This window comes from Pristis pectinata, chromosome 24 (genome assembly GCF_009764475.1).
Source record: "Pristis pectinata isolate sPriPec2 chromosome 24, sPriPec2.1.pri, whole genome shotgun sequence".
Lineage (NCBI taxonomy): Eukaryota > Metazoa > Chordata > Chondrichthyes > Rhinopristiformes > Pristidae > Pristis > Pristis pectinata.
Genome location: NC_067428.1, coordinates 27,263,083 through 27,280,358, shown reverse-complemented (window position 1 = coordinate 27,280,358; position 17,276 = coordinate 27,263,083). Strand labels below are relative to the sequence as shown.

General features: G+C 39.4%; 1 protein-coding gene across 1 annotated transcript in view; it reads right to left on the bottom strand.

Annotated features, from left to right (window-relative positions):
- LOC127582732 (protein strawberry notch homolog 2-like) overlaps window positions 1–17,276 on the bottom strand; it is a 133,378-nt gene that overhangs the window by 76,122 nt on the left and 39,980 nt on the right. The window contains exons 3-4 of the mRNA XM_052038294.1: window positions 15,469–15,560; window positions 2,941–3,070 (exon numbers count right to left, since the gene is read on the bottom strand). Of these exons, the coding sequence (XP_051894254.1) occupies window positions 2,941–3,070; window positions 15,469–15,560 (222 nt within the window). The remainder of the gene's footprint in view (window positions 1–2,940; window positions 3,071–15,468; window positions 15,561–17,276) is intronic.

Below are 17,276 nucleotides of genomic sequence, written 5' to 3'. Positions count from 1 at the left end.
TCTAGCTTTGACAGTGGTGAGGAACAACTTTCGTGGTGAGGGGAAGTTAGCAACCGCGAAAAAGTGGGATATTACCCTCCATCAGACACCAGACTATCTAGTCTTTCAACATTTGCTTTATTAATATCTAACATTGTACTTAAATGTCATCCGGGTTAGACTACTTAACAGAATCCATCAGGTTTTTAGTAGGTTGCTCATTGGCTTGAGCACTCAGAGGTTGCCAGCAACAAACTTCTTGTCCATTATCCACCAGAGTCTCTTATTGGCCCTGTTCAAGCCTTTGGAGTTGCACTGCACAGATGTAGTCAAATCATTAAGAATGATAAAATGAGCATTCAGAATGTTTCATTATTTTATGGTAGTTTAATTTTTGTATTCACATTGAAACCGTATTTTCTTTTGGCACTCTGACCTGCCTTGTGATGGAACAGCTACTTATTAGTCTGCTTTGTCAGCATGTCCTTGACAAAATTTTGTTTAATTATATTAAGGTATATACAATGCAAGGTTAAAAAATTACTGTGGCTGTATTTAGTGGCCACGCAAAGCCCATCAATACATCCCTTGAATCTTGGGCTACCAAGTGTTCTTTCTGGCCCATCCTTTTCTGAGGCTTCCATTCTTATCAGATAAAGACTCGTAGTCATAAGGTCATACAGCACGGAAACAGGCACTTAGGCCCAGCTGGTCCATGCCGACAAAGATTCCCATCTAAGCTAGTCCCATTTGCCTGCATCTGGCCCATATCCCCCTGAATCTTTCCCATCAATGTACCTGTCCAAGTACCTTTTAAATGTTGTTAATGAACTTACCTCAACCACTTCCTCTGTCAGCTCATTCCATATACTGACCACTCTCTGGGTGAAAAAGTTGCCCCTCAGGTTCCTACTAAATCTCTCCCCTCTCACCTTAAACCTATGCCCTCCAGTTCTTGATTCTCCAACCCTGGGAAACAGACTGTGTGTATTCACCCTATCTATGGCACTCATAATTTTATACACCTCTGTAAGATCACCCCTCGTTCTCCTACTCTCCAATGAAGAAAGTCCCAACCTGCTCAACTTCTCTCCATGACTCAGTCCCTCGAGTCCTGGTAACAGCCTCGTAAATCTCCTCTGCATTCTTTCCAGCTTAAAGGCATCTTTCCTATAGCAGAATGACCAAAACCTGAACATAATATCCAAATGTGGCCTCACTAACGTCTTGTACATCTTCAACATAACATCCCAACTTCTATACTCAGTGCTCTAACTGATGAAGGCCAGCATGCCTAAAACATTCTTCACCACCCTGTCTACCTGCGACACCACTTTCAGGGAACCATGTACTCCTAGGTCCCTCTGTTCGACAGCACTCCCAAACTCCTGCTGATACTTGTCTTCTACAGCTCCACATTATGGAAGATGTAACATACACAATGATCCATGGTCCTCAGCCACAGCAGAGAATGGAGGTCTTTGTCCCCATGGGACATCCTCTAAATTTGGAACAGTAGAAGGATACTAAAGTGTTTCAAAATAAAAACATCATGGAGGCTACTGGGGCAGCAGGCACAGGCTGCATGAACCATTTCCAGTGATCGAGAAAAAGGTTACTTCTTCCTTTTCCACCTCCTCCATCCAGTGAAACTAAATCGAACTCATCCTTAGTTTTCCTGGATGCAGTTAGTTTGGGATGCAGAAAATCGTACAGGCTTTCAACAAATGTTCACAGCGCAAAATTGTCAGGTACAGTATTTACAACTAAGCTGAGGTGGTTGAGTTTATCGAATTATAATGCCTTAAAAACCGTCTAAATGTTCTATTAATCACAGATGTATTAAGGCACACACCATCACAACCAATAACTTGGTGCAGAAGTGCCAAAATCCTTGCACTGTAAAGTCTAAGTCACTTGGCAATGCTTTTATCTCTAAGTTAAAAGGTCGTAGGTTCAAGTCTCACTCAGCAGACTTGAGCACAAGAATCTGTGCGGTGCTAAGGTAATGCTGCACTGCCTTTCGGATGAGACATTACACTATCTGTATTACCCATGCAACTATTTCAAAAAGTAGAAACATTATTGCAGGTATCTAGGCCAAGGTTTACCCTTCAAGCAGCAAATGTGCTGTTTATGGGAGCCTGATGTGAACAAAACTGGATGTCAATTTCCCACATTGTAACAATGACTACTTTTCATGTCTCCTGCATTGGATTCAAAGCTCTTTGGGATATACTGAAAGGCACCATATGAAGTAAAAGTTCTCCTTCTATCTTCTTCTTGTTTTTTAAGCAGCAGCTAACTAATAACTAGGAGGATTTCACATCCAAAAATGTTCTTGTTTTGGTCATGTTGATTCCAAACTGAATTGGGGCACAATACTGAGAAAATCTGCTGTCTTTCATGACCACCTCCATAAAATTTCATGACTGTTTTTTTAAACATGTTTGATTTCCAACTTTACTTAGTTCTGGTCAAAGTTCATCAACCTGAAAAGTTGACTCTATTCACTCTCCACAGAGGCTGCCTGACTTGCTGAGCATTTTCAGCTTTTTTGTTTCATATTTCCAGCAAATGCAGATGTTGTTTTTCAATTAAGTCAGAACACATAGCATGAGACCAGAGTCACATTATGTCCAAACGGGGACAGCTTCCATTCTTTAAAGATGTTAGATGAACAATTAGAAGTTTATAACTTACTAGAAATCTAAGGTTAATCTCCAAATTCTATCCAACAAATTATTTACTGAATTTAATTCCACAACTTTTCAAGGTAGGACTGATTCAGGACATTCAGGTTTCTAGGTTGTTAACGTAACTACTACCTATTATAGTTAACTTTTATGCTTTTTTTAATGATTCAAAATATTACTGTGCAAATGTCTAAATTATGCCAAATGCCCACAATTCTGAGTCCATTTGCCAGAAATACAGATATATGTGGAAAAGATTACAGACCTGCATTTGTTCGCCATTTCTACATTGGAACATTGACAAATTTATCGGTTCCAAACTTGGCTCTTCATAGTTTTGACCATTAATGGATAAGGCATCTGAATATGCTTCACTTGGTGAATTAAGTAACTGCCTGCAATGACAAAAAAAAATTAAACTTTTTAAAACCATATAACAGATCCAAAAGTAAAATGCTGCAGATGCTGCAAATCTGAAATAAAATTAAAAATACCGAAGAAAAAAATGTTATTGTTGATCACATTTTATCAAAACTGGGAAAAGTTAGAATAAAACCAAATCTTATGATGCAAAGAAAGGGGAGAAGGGGTAGGAAAACAAATGAGAAGGTGTGCAGTAGGGTGGCAGGCAAGCGAGTTAAATGACAAAATAGATGACTTCTCCTACAAGTCCACTCACTCCTTCAATGGGATGTAGCTATGGGAATAACATGGGTCCAAGCCAAGTCTGGTTCTTCGTGGGAAAATGTTTCAGTCCTACTCCCGATCCCTCTTTCACCTCTTTATTAGTTGATTGATGACCACTTACTGTGTCCATGCTGAACTAGAAAGTTTCATCACCTCTGTTGACAATTTATACCCAGCTCTTTCCTACACATAACCTACCTCTGAATATTCCTTTCCTTTACTGGTCTTCTCTTTCTCCATATCAGGGAATAGTTTTTTTATATAATAATATTTATAAAATTTATTTATTAGTCACATGTACATCGAAACACACAGTGAAATGTGTCTTTTTGCATTGCTGAGAATGTGCTGGGGGCAGCCCGCAAGTGTTGCCACGCTTCTGGCGCCAACATAGCATGCCCACAACTTCCTAACCCGTATGTCTTTTGGAATGTGGGAGGAAACCGGAGCACCCGGAGGAAACCCACGCAGACACGGGGAGAACGTACAAACTCCTTACAGACAGCGGTGGAATTGAACCCGGGTCACTGGCGCTGTAACAGCGTTATGCTAACCGCTACACTATCGCGTCGCTATAATCAGTGTCCACTATGCTAACAAACTCCCACAACTACTTGATGATAAGTCCTCCCACGCTGCAAGCCTTAAGAACCCCATATTCTCAGATTCTCCTTCTCCATTGCATTTACTCTGATGACGTTATGTTCAACAGCAGTGCTTCCAATATGCCTTCCTTTTACCTAGACCAAGCTTGAACAGGCCTTTTTCCTTTTCCTGCACTCTCCCTCACAGAATAAGAACAATGTTTCCTGTGTCCTCACCTATCCTTGTTTATAAACTAAGAACTATCACCTCAAATGATGGAAACATTTTTATAGACAATTAAGCAAAGGTGTAATTACTCAAGTGTTTGGTGACCTCATAGAGTTATACAGCATGGAAACAGGCCCTTTAGCCCAACTGGTTCATGCAAACCAGGATGCCCCATCCAAGCTAGTCCCATTTGCCAGCATTTGGCCCATAACTTTCTAAACCTTTCCTATCCATGTACCAGTCCAACTGCCTTTTAAAAGTTGTTATCGTACCTGCCTCAACCATTTCCTCTGGCAGCACATTCCACATAGATACCACCCTTTGTGTAAAAAAGTTGCCCCTCAAGTTCCTCTTCAATCTTTCCCCTCTCACCTTAAACCTATGCCCTCTAGTTCTTGATATTCCAACTCTGGGAAAAGGACTGAGTGCATTCACCCTATCTATGCCTCTCATGATTTTATATACCTCTTTAAGATCACTTCTCAGTCTCCTACGTTCTAAGGAATAAAGTCCTAGCCTGCTCACACTCTCCCTGTAATTCAGTCCCTCAAGTCCTGGCAGTATCCTTGTAAATCCTTTCTGCACTCTTTCCAGTTTAATAACATCCTTCCTATAGCAGGGCAACCAAAGCAGAACACAAAACTCCAGGTGTTGCCTCACCAGTGTCCTGCACATCCACTCCATGACCTCACAACTTGTATGACCTATCCAGTCATAATAAAGTTTTCAATACCGATTCATTGAAAAATAGGTATTTTCTTTCACATGAGATCACCTGAAGTTACTCTACAATATTTCTGACAGAACAATGATTTTCCAGTAACAACTAATGGGATTGTCTAATGCAAACTAGGTGCTGCAACACCTGGGTGAGTTGTTAAAAATGGATCACTACCTTCTTTCCTTTAAACAAATGCTAGTTTGTAGATTGGAGAACCTATTATTATTGGGTCACATGGGTGAACCATTTAGTAAAAGCGGGGCACTTGAAAATAAGTTTGAAAACCACTGATCTAATGCATTCCTGATTGACATAAGACTATCATGGTAAATTACTCCAAAATCATTCCACCGGCACCAAAATGGCAACCTGGCATTAATATAGCAGTCTCATTCTGAAAAAAGTGACAAATTACAGCAACATTTGCAGAACTGCCAAGTTGCTGAAGGATACAATATGCTTGAGTTTGAGTACCATGTAAGGGCAAACACTTCACGGACAGATAGTTGTTAAACGTAAGCAGTTTTAACTAAGATTTTTCACAGCACTCAACAGAGATCTGTCTGCTGCCAGATGAAGTGTCCACAGGTTTGGACTTGTTTCCAAGGAAAGTGAGGAACAACAGTAATACTAACAAATTTGACTCATGTAAAGCCTTAAAGGTACGAAGGGCATTTCATGAGGAAAACATGCCAAGCTAAAGGAAGAACAATTAAAGAGAGTGACAAAAAATCTTGGTTAACTGTGGATGTGAAGAAGTCTTTACAAAAGAGAGAAAGGTAAAGGAGGGGCAGGAAGGTGAAGAAAGATGATGTGTATCAAGGGCACGATCATTCTATTAAAGGTACAGCTCTGAATAGTTGGTAAATGGAAAGAAAGAGATAAAGAAATCAAAGGACTGTAGAGAGAGGAATTGGACATCATAGGGTTGCAAGGATGCTGCAGAGACAAAGAGTGGTGAAACCATGAAAGAGTTTAAAGATCAGATCAAATATTTACACCTAAGGTTAGGGGAATCAAGAGCTAGCATGGTTCACTGAGGACAGATATTACGGGCATTGGGATGTTATTTGAAAATCAGAGCGTTGGATGAGCTGGAGGTTATGCAGGATGGGAAACCATCCACCAAACTATTGGAATAACTGAACCCAATTGAAAAGATAGGTATAGAATTGCAGCAGTAGATACAATAGTGTATTCAAATCTCTAAGTAAAACAGGGTATAATCCACAACAGAGATTTCAGAGTTTGTAAAGAGTCAGGTTCAACTCGAGACAGTAACCCAGAAGGAGGTGGAGTCAGTGTCAAGGGAATGGAATTTATGGTGCTAACCAACTATGATGGCTTTTATCTCACAGCCTTCAGCTGAAGAGAGTTGTGTAGACATTTTTGCACAGAAGTACTGAAGAGATGAAAAATCAATGAAACTCAACCAACAATAGTGCGTTTGTATAGCCAGGTGAGCCAACTCAATGAAAAAGGCCTTTTCAAATGTCTTCTCAAAAGTTACTATGTCCAGATGAAGTTTTTTTTCACAGAAACTACTCCTGCATAAAAAAACTCCACTTGCAACAATAAAAATAACACAATGTCTCACAAGCTTAAATATATTATCTAGAAAAGAAATCAAGTAATATGACTATCATGGTTTTACTCTTCACCGCTTGCATAGGAAATGTAAGTAATATCATTCCCACACGATGAAGAAGTTTCTTCTCTTCTGATGTAATACAAATTGAAGTTATATTTGATATCAAAAACAAGAAGGCATAGTTTTAAGATGAGAGGCAGGAGTTTTAAAGGGGATCTGAGCGGTAAGTTTCTTTTATATACAGAACGGTTGACATCTGGAAAGTGGGGCCAAAGAAGGTGGTGGAATCAGATACAATCACTATGTTTAAAGGGCATTTATAGATAGATAGATTTATACAGCGCAAGAAACAGGCCCTTCAGCCCAACTCGTCATGCTGACCAAGGTGCCCTCCTGAGCTAGCCCCATTTGTCTGCATTTGGCCCATATCCCCCCAAACCTCTGAGACACAAGAGACTGCAGATGTAGGAATGTGGAGGAAAAATTATATTACACAGTTAAATTGGCAAGGTACAGAAGGATACGATCCTAATGCAGGTAAATGGGGTTAGTGCGGTTCAGCAAAAAGATCGACATGAACATGCTCGGCCACAGGGCCCATTTCTGTGCTTTACAACTCTATGACTCTAACAGAAGTATGCTGTTTAAAAACCACTACAGAGGCAATCTAAGTAATAATAGATTGACAGTAATTTTAAGTAAAGCAAATACAATCAATAATCATTGCAAAAGATGTTTGTTTCTACTGTCTCACATACATAACACGCAGGTATTAAAAAAAATCACTTTACAATGCCAAACTGGTCACATTGTACTGCTACAGAATATCATGACAATGTAAAATCAATCATGACTAAGTGTGCTTCTCAGAAATGGACATGCAATTACTGTATTCACGTCCCTATATAAAACTTCTGAGATTTAAGGAGAAGGAAAAACTAACCAGCCAAAATGACAGTTGCTGGGAATACTGAAGTATCTATCTTCCTACAGAAAAAATGTTTTACAAATGCATTGCATGCGATGGCTTGCAAATGTGGCTTTAACTTTACTTACATGGGAACACTGAATTAAAACAGGGTAAAATTAGTCATAGAGCAATACAGCACGGAAACAGGCCCTTGGGCCCAACTCATCCGTGCCGACCATGGTACCCACTGAGCTAGTCCCATTTGCCCATGTTTGGCCCATTTCCCTCTAAACCTTTCCTGTCCATGTACTTATTCAAATGTTTTAAATGTTGTTATTGTACCTGCCTCAACCACTTCCTCTGGCAGCTCGTTCAATATATGCACCATCCTCTGCATAAAGAAGTTGCCCCTCAGGTCCCTGTTAAATCTTTCCCCTCTCACCTTAAACCTAGGCCCTCTAGTTTTTGGTTCCCTTTCCCTGGTAAAAGACTATGTGCATTCACCCTATCTATGTCCCTCATGATATTATACACCTCTATAAGGTACCCCTCAGTCTCTTACATTCCAAGGAATAAAGCTCCAGCCTGCCCAACCTCTCCCTATAACTCAGGCCCTCAAGTCCTGGCAACATTCTTGTACATCTTCTTTGCACTCTTTCCAGCTTACTGATGTTAGATTAGATTTTTCTCATGGAAACTGAGAATAGGACTGTAAAAATATATGTATGTTTTCTCAATGAAATCAGAGGGAAGAAAATCCATACTGATATCTTGCATTACAGTCATTTTTGTTTTACAATTCTCACCCTTTCCAGGTTGCCTGACATTAGACTTTGGTAAGGCCTTTAGGATCATACACTCCAAGACTATCAAGGCAATATTACAACAGCAAATGGATAGCTTAACTTTTTTCTTGAGCACAATTGTCCTGCCTGGCACTGTATCTCATGGTTTGGGGGTGAGAACCAATAAAGCAGCTTGTCTGGTTGGGATAAAAGTAAACTTAGTTTTTTTTCTTTCATTTATGGTAATGCGGGCAGCACTGGCTAAGTTAGCACTTATTGCCCATCCGTAAATGCCTCTGAACATTGTGGTTTGCTAGGTCATTTACATTAGAACATAAAACATTGGGAGCAGGAGTGGGTCAGTTGGTCCCTTGAGCCTGCTCTGCCCTTCAATAAGATCATGGTTGATCTTTTACCTCAGGGTTCCTTTCCTGTACTATCAAATCCTTTGATTGCCTTAATATCTATAAATCTATCAATCTCTGCCTTGAATATACTCCAAGAAAATTCCAAAGATTCATCACCCTCTACGTGAAGAAATTTCTTCTTACTTTTGTCCTGAACCGCTGACTTCTTATTTTGAGATGGAAACCCATGGTTCTAGACACTCCAGCCATTGCTGGGGTTTAGGTTCATATAAAACAGACCAGGTAAAGATGGGATGAAAAACACGATGATGCTGGAGGAACTCAGCAGGCCAGGCAGCATCCATGGAGGAAAGCAGGCAGTCAACGTTTCGGGTCAGGACCCTTCTTAAGGACTGAAGATAGGAAAAGGGGAAGCCCAATATATAGGGGGAAAACCAGAGCAGTGATAGGTGGACAAAAGGGGGGAGGCAAGGTGGGCACAGGGTGGTAATAGGTCTGATCACAGAGGTCAAGAATTTCCTTGACAGTGCTGTCACTGTACCAGGAACACTGATGAATATCAAAGGAATTTCCTGGCCTGAGCTGCTTGATGAAAGAGGTTAATTTGAGTTTTGTGTCTACATGTTAACTTTCAGTCACTCATTTATAAGGTCACCTTGGTTCCTTTGGACATCAACATTTTCCAATTTCCCAAGAGCATAAAGCTCACCGCAGCAGATGAGATATCTAAATTTAATTAAGTAACTCTGGAATTAAAAAAAAGGATCAGTAATGTTGACTATGAAGCTACTTGGTTGAATCAGATGGGATTTTATGACATTGATAGCCTGCACAGAAGGAAGCTTCCCATCTTTACTTAAGAAACAAAGAACTGCAGATGCTGGAATCTAGATGAAAGACACGATGATGCTGAAGGAACTCAGCAGGTCAGGCAGCATCTGTGGAGGAAAACAGGCGGTCAACGTTTTGGGTCAGGACCCTTCTTCAGGACTGAAGATGGGGAGAAAAGGAAGCCCAATATATAGGAGGGAAAAGCAGAGCAGTGATAGGTAGACAAAAGAGGGGAGGCGGGGTTGGCACAGGGTAGTGATAGATAGATGCAGGCAAAAGACAGTGGTAGGCAGGTGCGGGGGAGGAGGGGAGAGCAGATCCACCGGGGGATGGGTCAAAGGTAAGAAGAGAGAGGGAAAAAAAGGCTACGAGAGGGAAGAAGAAGCATGGTGGTGGGGGGGGGGGGAGTGGTGGGGTTGTGGGAAGGTGGGTTAGGATTAGCTAAAATGGGAGAATTCAATGTTTTTGACCAGTTTTGACCAATGACCAATTTTCCCTTAGTATCATCTACTGCATTCGGTGCTCCAAGTGTGGCCTCCTCTACATTGGTGAGACCAAACACAGACTAGGTGACTGTTTCACAGAACACCTGCGCTCTGTCCGTAACCGCGATCTGCATCTCCCTGTTGCCAGTCACTTCAACTCCCCCTCCCACACTATCACTGATGTCAGTCCTCGGCCTCCTCCACTGCCAGGAGAATTCCAAGCGCAAACTGGAGGAACAGCACCTCATCTTCTGTCTTGGAACTTTGCAGCCTAATGGCATGAACATGGAATTCTCCCACTTTAGGTAATCCCCACCCCCCTTCCCCACAAACGCCTCCCCCCCTCCCCCCTTCTTTTCTTCCCTTTCCTAGCCTTTTTTTCCTCTCTCTCCTTACCTTTGACCCATCCGCTGGTGGATCTGCTCTCCCCTCCTCCCCCGCACCTGCCTATCAATATCTCTTACCTGCATCTACCTATCACCACCCTGTGCCCACCCCGCGGCCCCCCCCCCACTTTTGTCCACCTATCACTGCTCTGCTTTTCCCTCCTATATATTGGGCTTCCCCTTTTCCCATCTTCAGTCCTGAAGAAGGGTCCTGACGAAACGTTGACTGCCTGCTTTTCTCCGCGGATACTGCCTGGCCTGCTGAGTTCCTCCAACGTCATTGTGTTTTTCATCTAGATTCCAGCACCTGCAGTCCTTTTTTTTCTCAGGTAAAGATGGGAAGCTTCCTTCTGTGCAGGCTATCAATGTCATAAAATCCCATCTGACTAAACCAAGTAGCTTCAAAGTCAACATTACTGATCCTTGTTTTTTTTTTAATTGCAGAGACACTTAATTAATTAAGTTTAAATATCTCATCTACTGCGGTGGGTTTTATGCTCATGGGAAATTGAAAAATGTGGATATCCAAAGGAACCAAGGTGACCTTATAAATGAGTGACTGAAAGTTAACATGTGGACACAGAACTCAAATCAACCTCTCTCATCAAGCAGCTCAGGCTAGGAAATTCACTTGAGCTTCATCAGTGTTCCTGGTACAGTGACAGCACTGTCAAGGAAAATTTTGACCTCTGATCAGACAGCCAGAAACAAATTATTTGTCCTCCTTCTCAACTAAGGAAAATTGATGATGCTAGAAACTGAACAGCAAGGGAGAGAATTAACTGGCAAAAAATGGAAATGACAAAAAAAATCAATTAAATACAAACAAGTTAAGAGAGTATTTATGGGTGGAAACTGAGGAATATAAGATCATACAATTCTGGTTGAATGAAAAGCATTCAACCAATTAAGTCATTACTGCTCTCACTGAATAAACCTGGATTTTTTTTGTAAATTTTCATCCAAAAACCACGGCAGCTCATCATGAGGTACAATATAATTTGTGTCCCAGAACATAATTGTGATACTTGCAAGCTGTCTTGGACAGCTATCCTGAATTACAGATTAGGCCAACATGACTTAGAAATGTCCAGAAGTTGATATTAATTTCCAAAACAATCTACTTCATACTTCACTTAAAACAGGATCACAGTATTGAATAATTACTTTTTTCCTGTTTTAATCTCGATATTTTTATTTCATATTTTCTTACAACATAGAAGAAAGCGTTTGGCTCACTAAGCAATGCCGACTCTCAGAGCATCAATCCCATCCCTCCACTTATTTCCCTGTAACCTATTCTCTTTCATATGCTCATCAACTCCACCTTGATTCTCCTACCATACACCTATGGAAAGATTAATATACAGTAGCTAATTAATCTGAAAACCAACATGTCTTTGGGATGTGGGAGGAAACTGGAGCACCTATACAGTCACAGGGAGAACGTGCAAACTCCACACAGACAGCACCAGAGGTCATAATCGAACCCAGGTCACTAGAGCTGAGGCAGCAGCACTACCTGCTATAACATCTATTAAGACTAAATAACATGGATTCCAACATTCCACCGTCTATATTACACTCAGTTTTTGTAAATTACCCCAGGATGATTATGCTAATATCAACATTATTAAATATGCAAGATTACATTTCATAATTATATCAGCAGAGATCAATGACAGAACTAACAGTAAATCTACTGATCGCATAAGAAAACATCACCAATTGATTACAGAATCATAAATGAAAATCAAAAACTGCAAACAACAAAAGTCTGAAAAACACTCAGCAGGTCAGGCAGCTTCTGTGGAAATGGAAACAGTTAAAGTTTCAGGTCAAAAATCTTTGCCAGAATCATAAAATTTTAGAGACCAAAAGATGCCCATTTGGTCCATCATGCCTCTGCTGACTCTCTAAAATAATTATCTATTTATTTTTCCTTTTAGTGTCATTTATTATAAAGTTACCAGCTGAAAAACTTTTATATATTCTGCTAACACTCGTTTCTAAAATGCATTCAGTCAAATAAGTATCTAGATATATTTCTCCTAATTTTAAATATACCCAAAGGAGTTACCTTTGTACTATCACCAACAGATTTACAAGGATAGAATCGTATACCATTTATTCACAATGCAAAAAGTTTGTAGGATACAGCATTATGTTTAACTTGTGAATACTAATTAAAATATCTATCAATCAACGGAGGAGGTAGTGCTTTATCTCCCATCACTATTACTAACCAGACTAGCAACTAGAACAAATTTTCGGATTTGATACAATGCCTCAACTGTAAGAGGAAATTCTTTTTGTGAAGCAGTGGTCTTTGTCAGTTTTGTGGTCTATAAACTAGGATGACTTCTTCCTTCATCTTATATCCTTTTTAATCTAAGCAATGACTACGAAGGAGGAAATACATAGAGAAATATTTATATCCAGCCTCCAAGATAATTCCACTTCCCAATGTTATAATACAGACTATATTCAATACTATTTTACTAGTTGTAATTCAGATGGTCATGAAAGTCAGTGTACAAATGTGACACTCTGTTATTCCATTATAGAGATTCCATTAACAAAATGACTCAGAGTCCCTGCATTCAAAGTCCCATTTTCTTGACCAAAAACTTCTGATAATGATCTCTTAATTCTGAATATACCTGTAGGCCTTTTTGTGACTGCTTTTTCTGCCATTTTAATTAGCCATACCCATTAAAAATAAGCCCATCAGTAACATTAAAATAGAGAATGAGAACTTAAGTAAAGATGATAACTTGCATGTTATTAAACATTGTTAACAGTGTGGCACCTGACTGCTATGTAGTATATAATTTAGCCGAAAGTCATTTTTACTTTCATTCCAGATTCCAAAAAATCGTTATCATTATTATGCAGATAACTTGCAAGCTTTAACATGTCAAACTTACAATAAAAATGTGCCAGAGCAGAATTTAAAAGCTGCTTAAAGGTAACATAAATTGATTGTAGGAGCAGTGACAATTAATCAAATTTAAGGTGGTTTTTAACATTACTTTCTTTGAAATCTTCCAATTTTACGAAGTTTGATGTTTTAACCCTACAGCTACAATATAAAACTCTGTACATGCTTAGAATTCCATTTGATGTACCCTGACACTAATGAAATGAAGTTAGATTCCGATCACAAGACAAGTCTTGGCAACTCTTAGCCAATTTACTGGACGGAACACTCCATGTTTACACTTAAAAATAAATATAAGCTAATTTTAAAAAAACCTTGACTCATTCTCAGTATGTCTCAAACTATTTTGCACACAATTTTAAAATGTAGTTACTACTGAATTGCAGACAAATATGACTGCCATAAATAACAATAGAGATGCAGTTAAAATTAGTTGTTCTCTTTGGTTGGTAACATGGAAGGAAAAATCTGAAGGTAATCACTAAAGGGAAAAATGGCCCCAAAATTCCAGGCGATAAATTGTGCCAGATTTCACCTGTGTTCAGGAGAATGGAATCCACAAAATTTGTGGGCCAGATAATTTAAGTGATCATTGAGAGCTTTCCAGTGTAAGTTCTGTGTAAAACAGGAGTATTATCCCTGGGCTGCATGGAAAACAGAAATACTATGCCAGACAAGCCTGCTAAAATGCATCTTGATTGAAAGTACAAAGCCAGGTGGGGCTGGAAATTGGAGTAGCAGGGATGAGCTACATATAAATTATGCAATTGTTTGGCTACCTGAAGTCACTGCTAGGTAACTGCATGGAGTGTTTCATGTGAGATTTTCCTTTCACTGATGGGTGTGGCATAGATATTTGAATAAAGGATAAGGCCATTACCAGGACAAACAAAACAGAAAACTCAGTTTCATTGATGCAACCACCAAATCTTTCGCAATGAGAATCTGTTAGGCAAACAGAAAAAAACACTGGGTCTCCACTGGACAAAACTGTCCAAACAAATCTTGCACCAGTGGTATCACAGTGCTAACTCTCTTACTCCAAGAATTTCATGTCAGTGCCACGTGAAAATGGGAATGACTTGTAATATTTCTGGTAACATAATGTCTACTCTCCTGTGCAATGAAACACACTTCATCCTCTAAAATTAAAATCTGTAAAACTAGTCTTTAACAGTGAGGATTTAATCAGCTGGAACATGTTGAATCAGAAAATGTAACAAAAGGCCTTTTAACTGTTGGCTTATCCTATAACTGAGGACCATGCATAGGATCAATCTTTTTCCATCCTCCTTCTGTTTCAATGCAAAAAAAAGACTGGTTACCTTCATCAAGTTAAACACTATGTCAAAACCATTATCACCAGCCCTAACTAATTCTTGTTATTCATTTTGATCTTGCAGAGTGTTCACAACTCCAGAGAAACACTAATCTGCAACACTTCATTCGTAAGCAGCAAAAAAGCTGGTTGAAAACAAAAATGCAAAAGTAGAGGACTTCTTAATAAGGAACAAAGTGCAAAAAAGATTAAATTACAAATAAATGACAAACTTAGTTATGCTATAGAAAGTATAATTTAACAAATAAGCTCCTTATGACTTCTGAATACCTTTATTCGTAACCTTTAAGTTCTTTTAGGCAATGCACATGCTTTGTGTTGACAGTAATTACACTTAAAGAGAAGTACTGAATTGGATCTAAAATGTTTTGAGATATTCTAAGGCCTTGAATGCTGCTGTATTTCCAATCTAATCATATTTTTGTCTCATAATTTATAAATGCATGGAAACATTTTAATGTCAAACCAACCAGATTTCATTTTTTTTTCCTTTATCCTGCATAAGCAGTTGAAAAATTGAATCATTCATGTACTGGACACACGATTTTCATCCAGTGCTCATTACAAACGAGGCATTGTTGATAATGTGGTGTCTTATAAAATTTACCTTATGGACAAAGGTAGATGCAAAAATATTAAAATTCAACATGGTTGAATTCTACAGAGACTGCAAGATTATAGGTTTATGTTTTAAAGCTATCGTATACTGAACTAAGGCTTTCTATGTAACTCAGATTTCTTTGAAAACATAACTCCCAGTATAGTTTAAACCTGACATTTTAAGAACTATCTACCCAGAAATTCAGTGAAACTAATCCTCTTTATGTGGAAAATATTACTTACTTTGTACACTGTTTTAAGCTTAAGAAATAATTTAAGCACAAGCGCAAATGTAGTGCTCAAGACAACGTATTATTGACAATGTATAATTACCGGGTATCATTTAGAGATGCTGTAGAAGGAAATGTTGAAGGAGGATATACAAAATGGTTCCATAGATCGAAGTTAGTATGCAGCAGTTGATTCTGAAAGAAAATATGAAAAAGAAAATAATTAGCAGAAAACCAAGGTAAACCACGTTTATCGTAAGTCTCATTTAAGACAATGAATCCCAGTAGCTGAGCTTGTACAATGGATACCACAATGGATGTATTCTGTCTACCAGATCATTGTATGAAATTATTTTTTTTCTGGAGGCATTCAGTGACAGGGTAAGACTACATCAACGTAAATATTTATTTTTATAATTCATAATGTTCCAAATGTCCTCTTCCAAACACATTTGACACATTATTGTTGTCAATAATCAGCCACTGAAAAATGGATGTCTTTTTGCTGAAAAGCTAAATTTTGGTTCTCGTAACAACTCCATATTGGTTTGATCTGGAGTGCCTTAAAAAATAACTTAGATAGAATTTAATGCAAACTGCAGTGTTGACTTCTGATTTTTGGAACTAATTTGTCAAATAATTAGTTTATATCTTGCAAAGTTACCACATGATCAAGTTAAAAGTAATTAATGCCCTGGTTTCCCAATTCACCAGTCGCCAGCTTTTTACTGTTAGGGCTGACCTTGCCAAACTCCATCTCACTGTCAAATATGTGCAGTATAGACACAATCAGAGCACGTTGAAGACCAAGGGAATGGTCAATGCACACACTAATAGTCTAGTTACCTTCATTCCACAGGTGACGGTCGTGGAAATCTTTGGTGACAGTTCTCGGCTGTTTCATTTTTGGGATGGGTGATAAGTATGATGCCATGTAGCTATGTTACTCAGTCCTTGCAGAGGAGGCCAAGTAGGGTGCAATGCACAGCCCCAGGGGTCATCCAGATAATTGAAAGGAAGGGATCTTTAAAATAGAACCATAGAACCATAGAGCACAATACAGGCCCTTCGGCCCACCATGTTGTGCCGACCTTTAAACCTCGCTTAAGACTATCTAAACCCTTCCTCCCACATATTCCCCTATTTTAAATTCCTCCACATGCTTATCTAACAATCTCTCGAACTTGACCAGTGTACCTGCCTCCACCACTACCCCAGGCAGCGCATTCCATGCACCAACCACTCTCTGGGTGAAAAACCTCCCTCTGATATCTCCCTTGAACCTCCCACCCATTACTTTAAAGCTATGCCCTCTTGTATTGAGCATTGGTGCCCTGGGAAAGAGGCGCTGGCTGTCTACCCTATCTATTCCTCAATATTTTGTACACCTCTATCATGCCTCCCCTCATCCTCTTTCTCTCCAAAGGGTAAAGCCCTAGCTCCCTTAGTCTCTCCTCATAATCCATACTCTCCAAACCAGGCAGCATCCTGGTAAATCTCCCCTGCACCCTTTCCAATGCTTCCGCATCATTCCTATAATGAGGCGACCAGAACTGGACACAGTACTCTAAGTGTGGTCTAACCAGAGTTTTGTAGAGCTGCATCATTACCTCATGGCTCTTAAACTCGATCCCCCAACTTATGACAGCTAACGTCTCATAAGCTTTCTTAACTACCCTATCCACCTGCGAGGCAATTCTCAGTGATCTGTGGATATGAACCCCTAGATCCCTCTGCTCCTCCACACTACCCAGAATCCTGCCATTAACCTTGTACTCCACCTTGGAGTTTGTCCTTCCAAAGTGTTGGAATTATTTGGACCCAGCTACTATAAGAAGTATTCAAGGTGAAACGGGGTTGTTACTAAATGGTTAAAAACAAGCTGTCAAAAAGTCAAGTGATCTCTGTGTC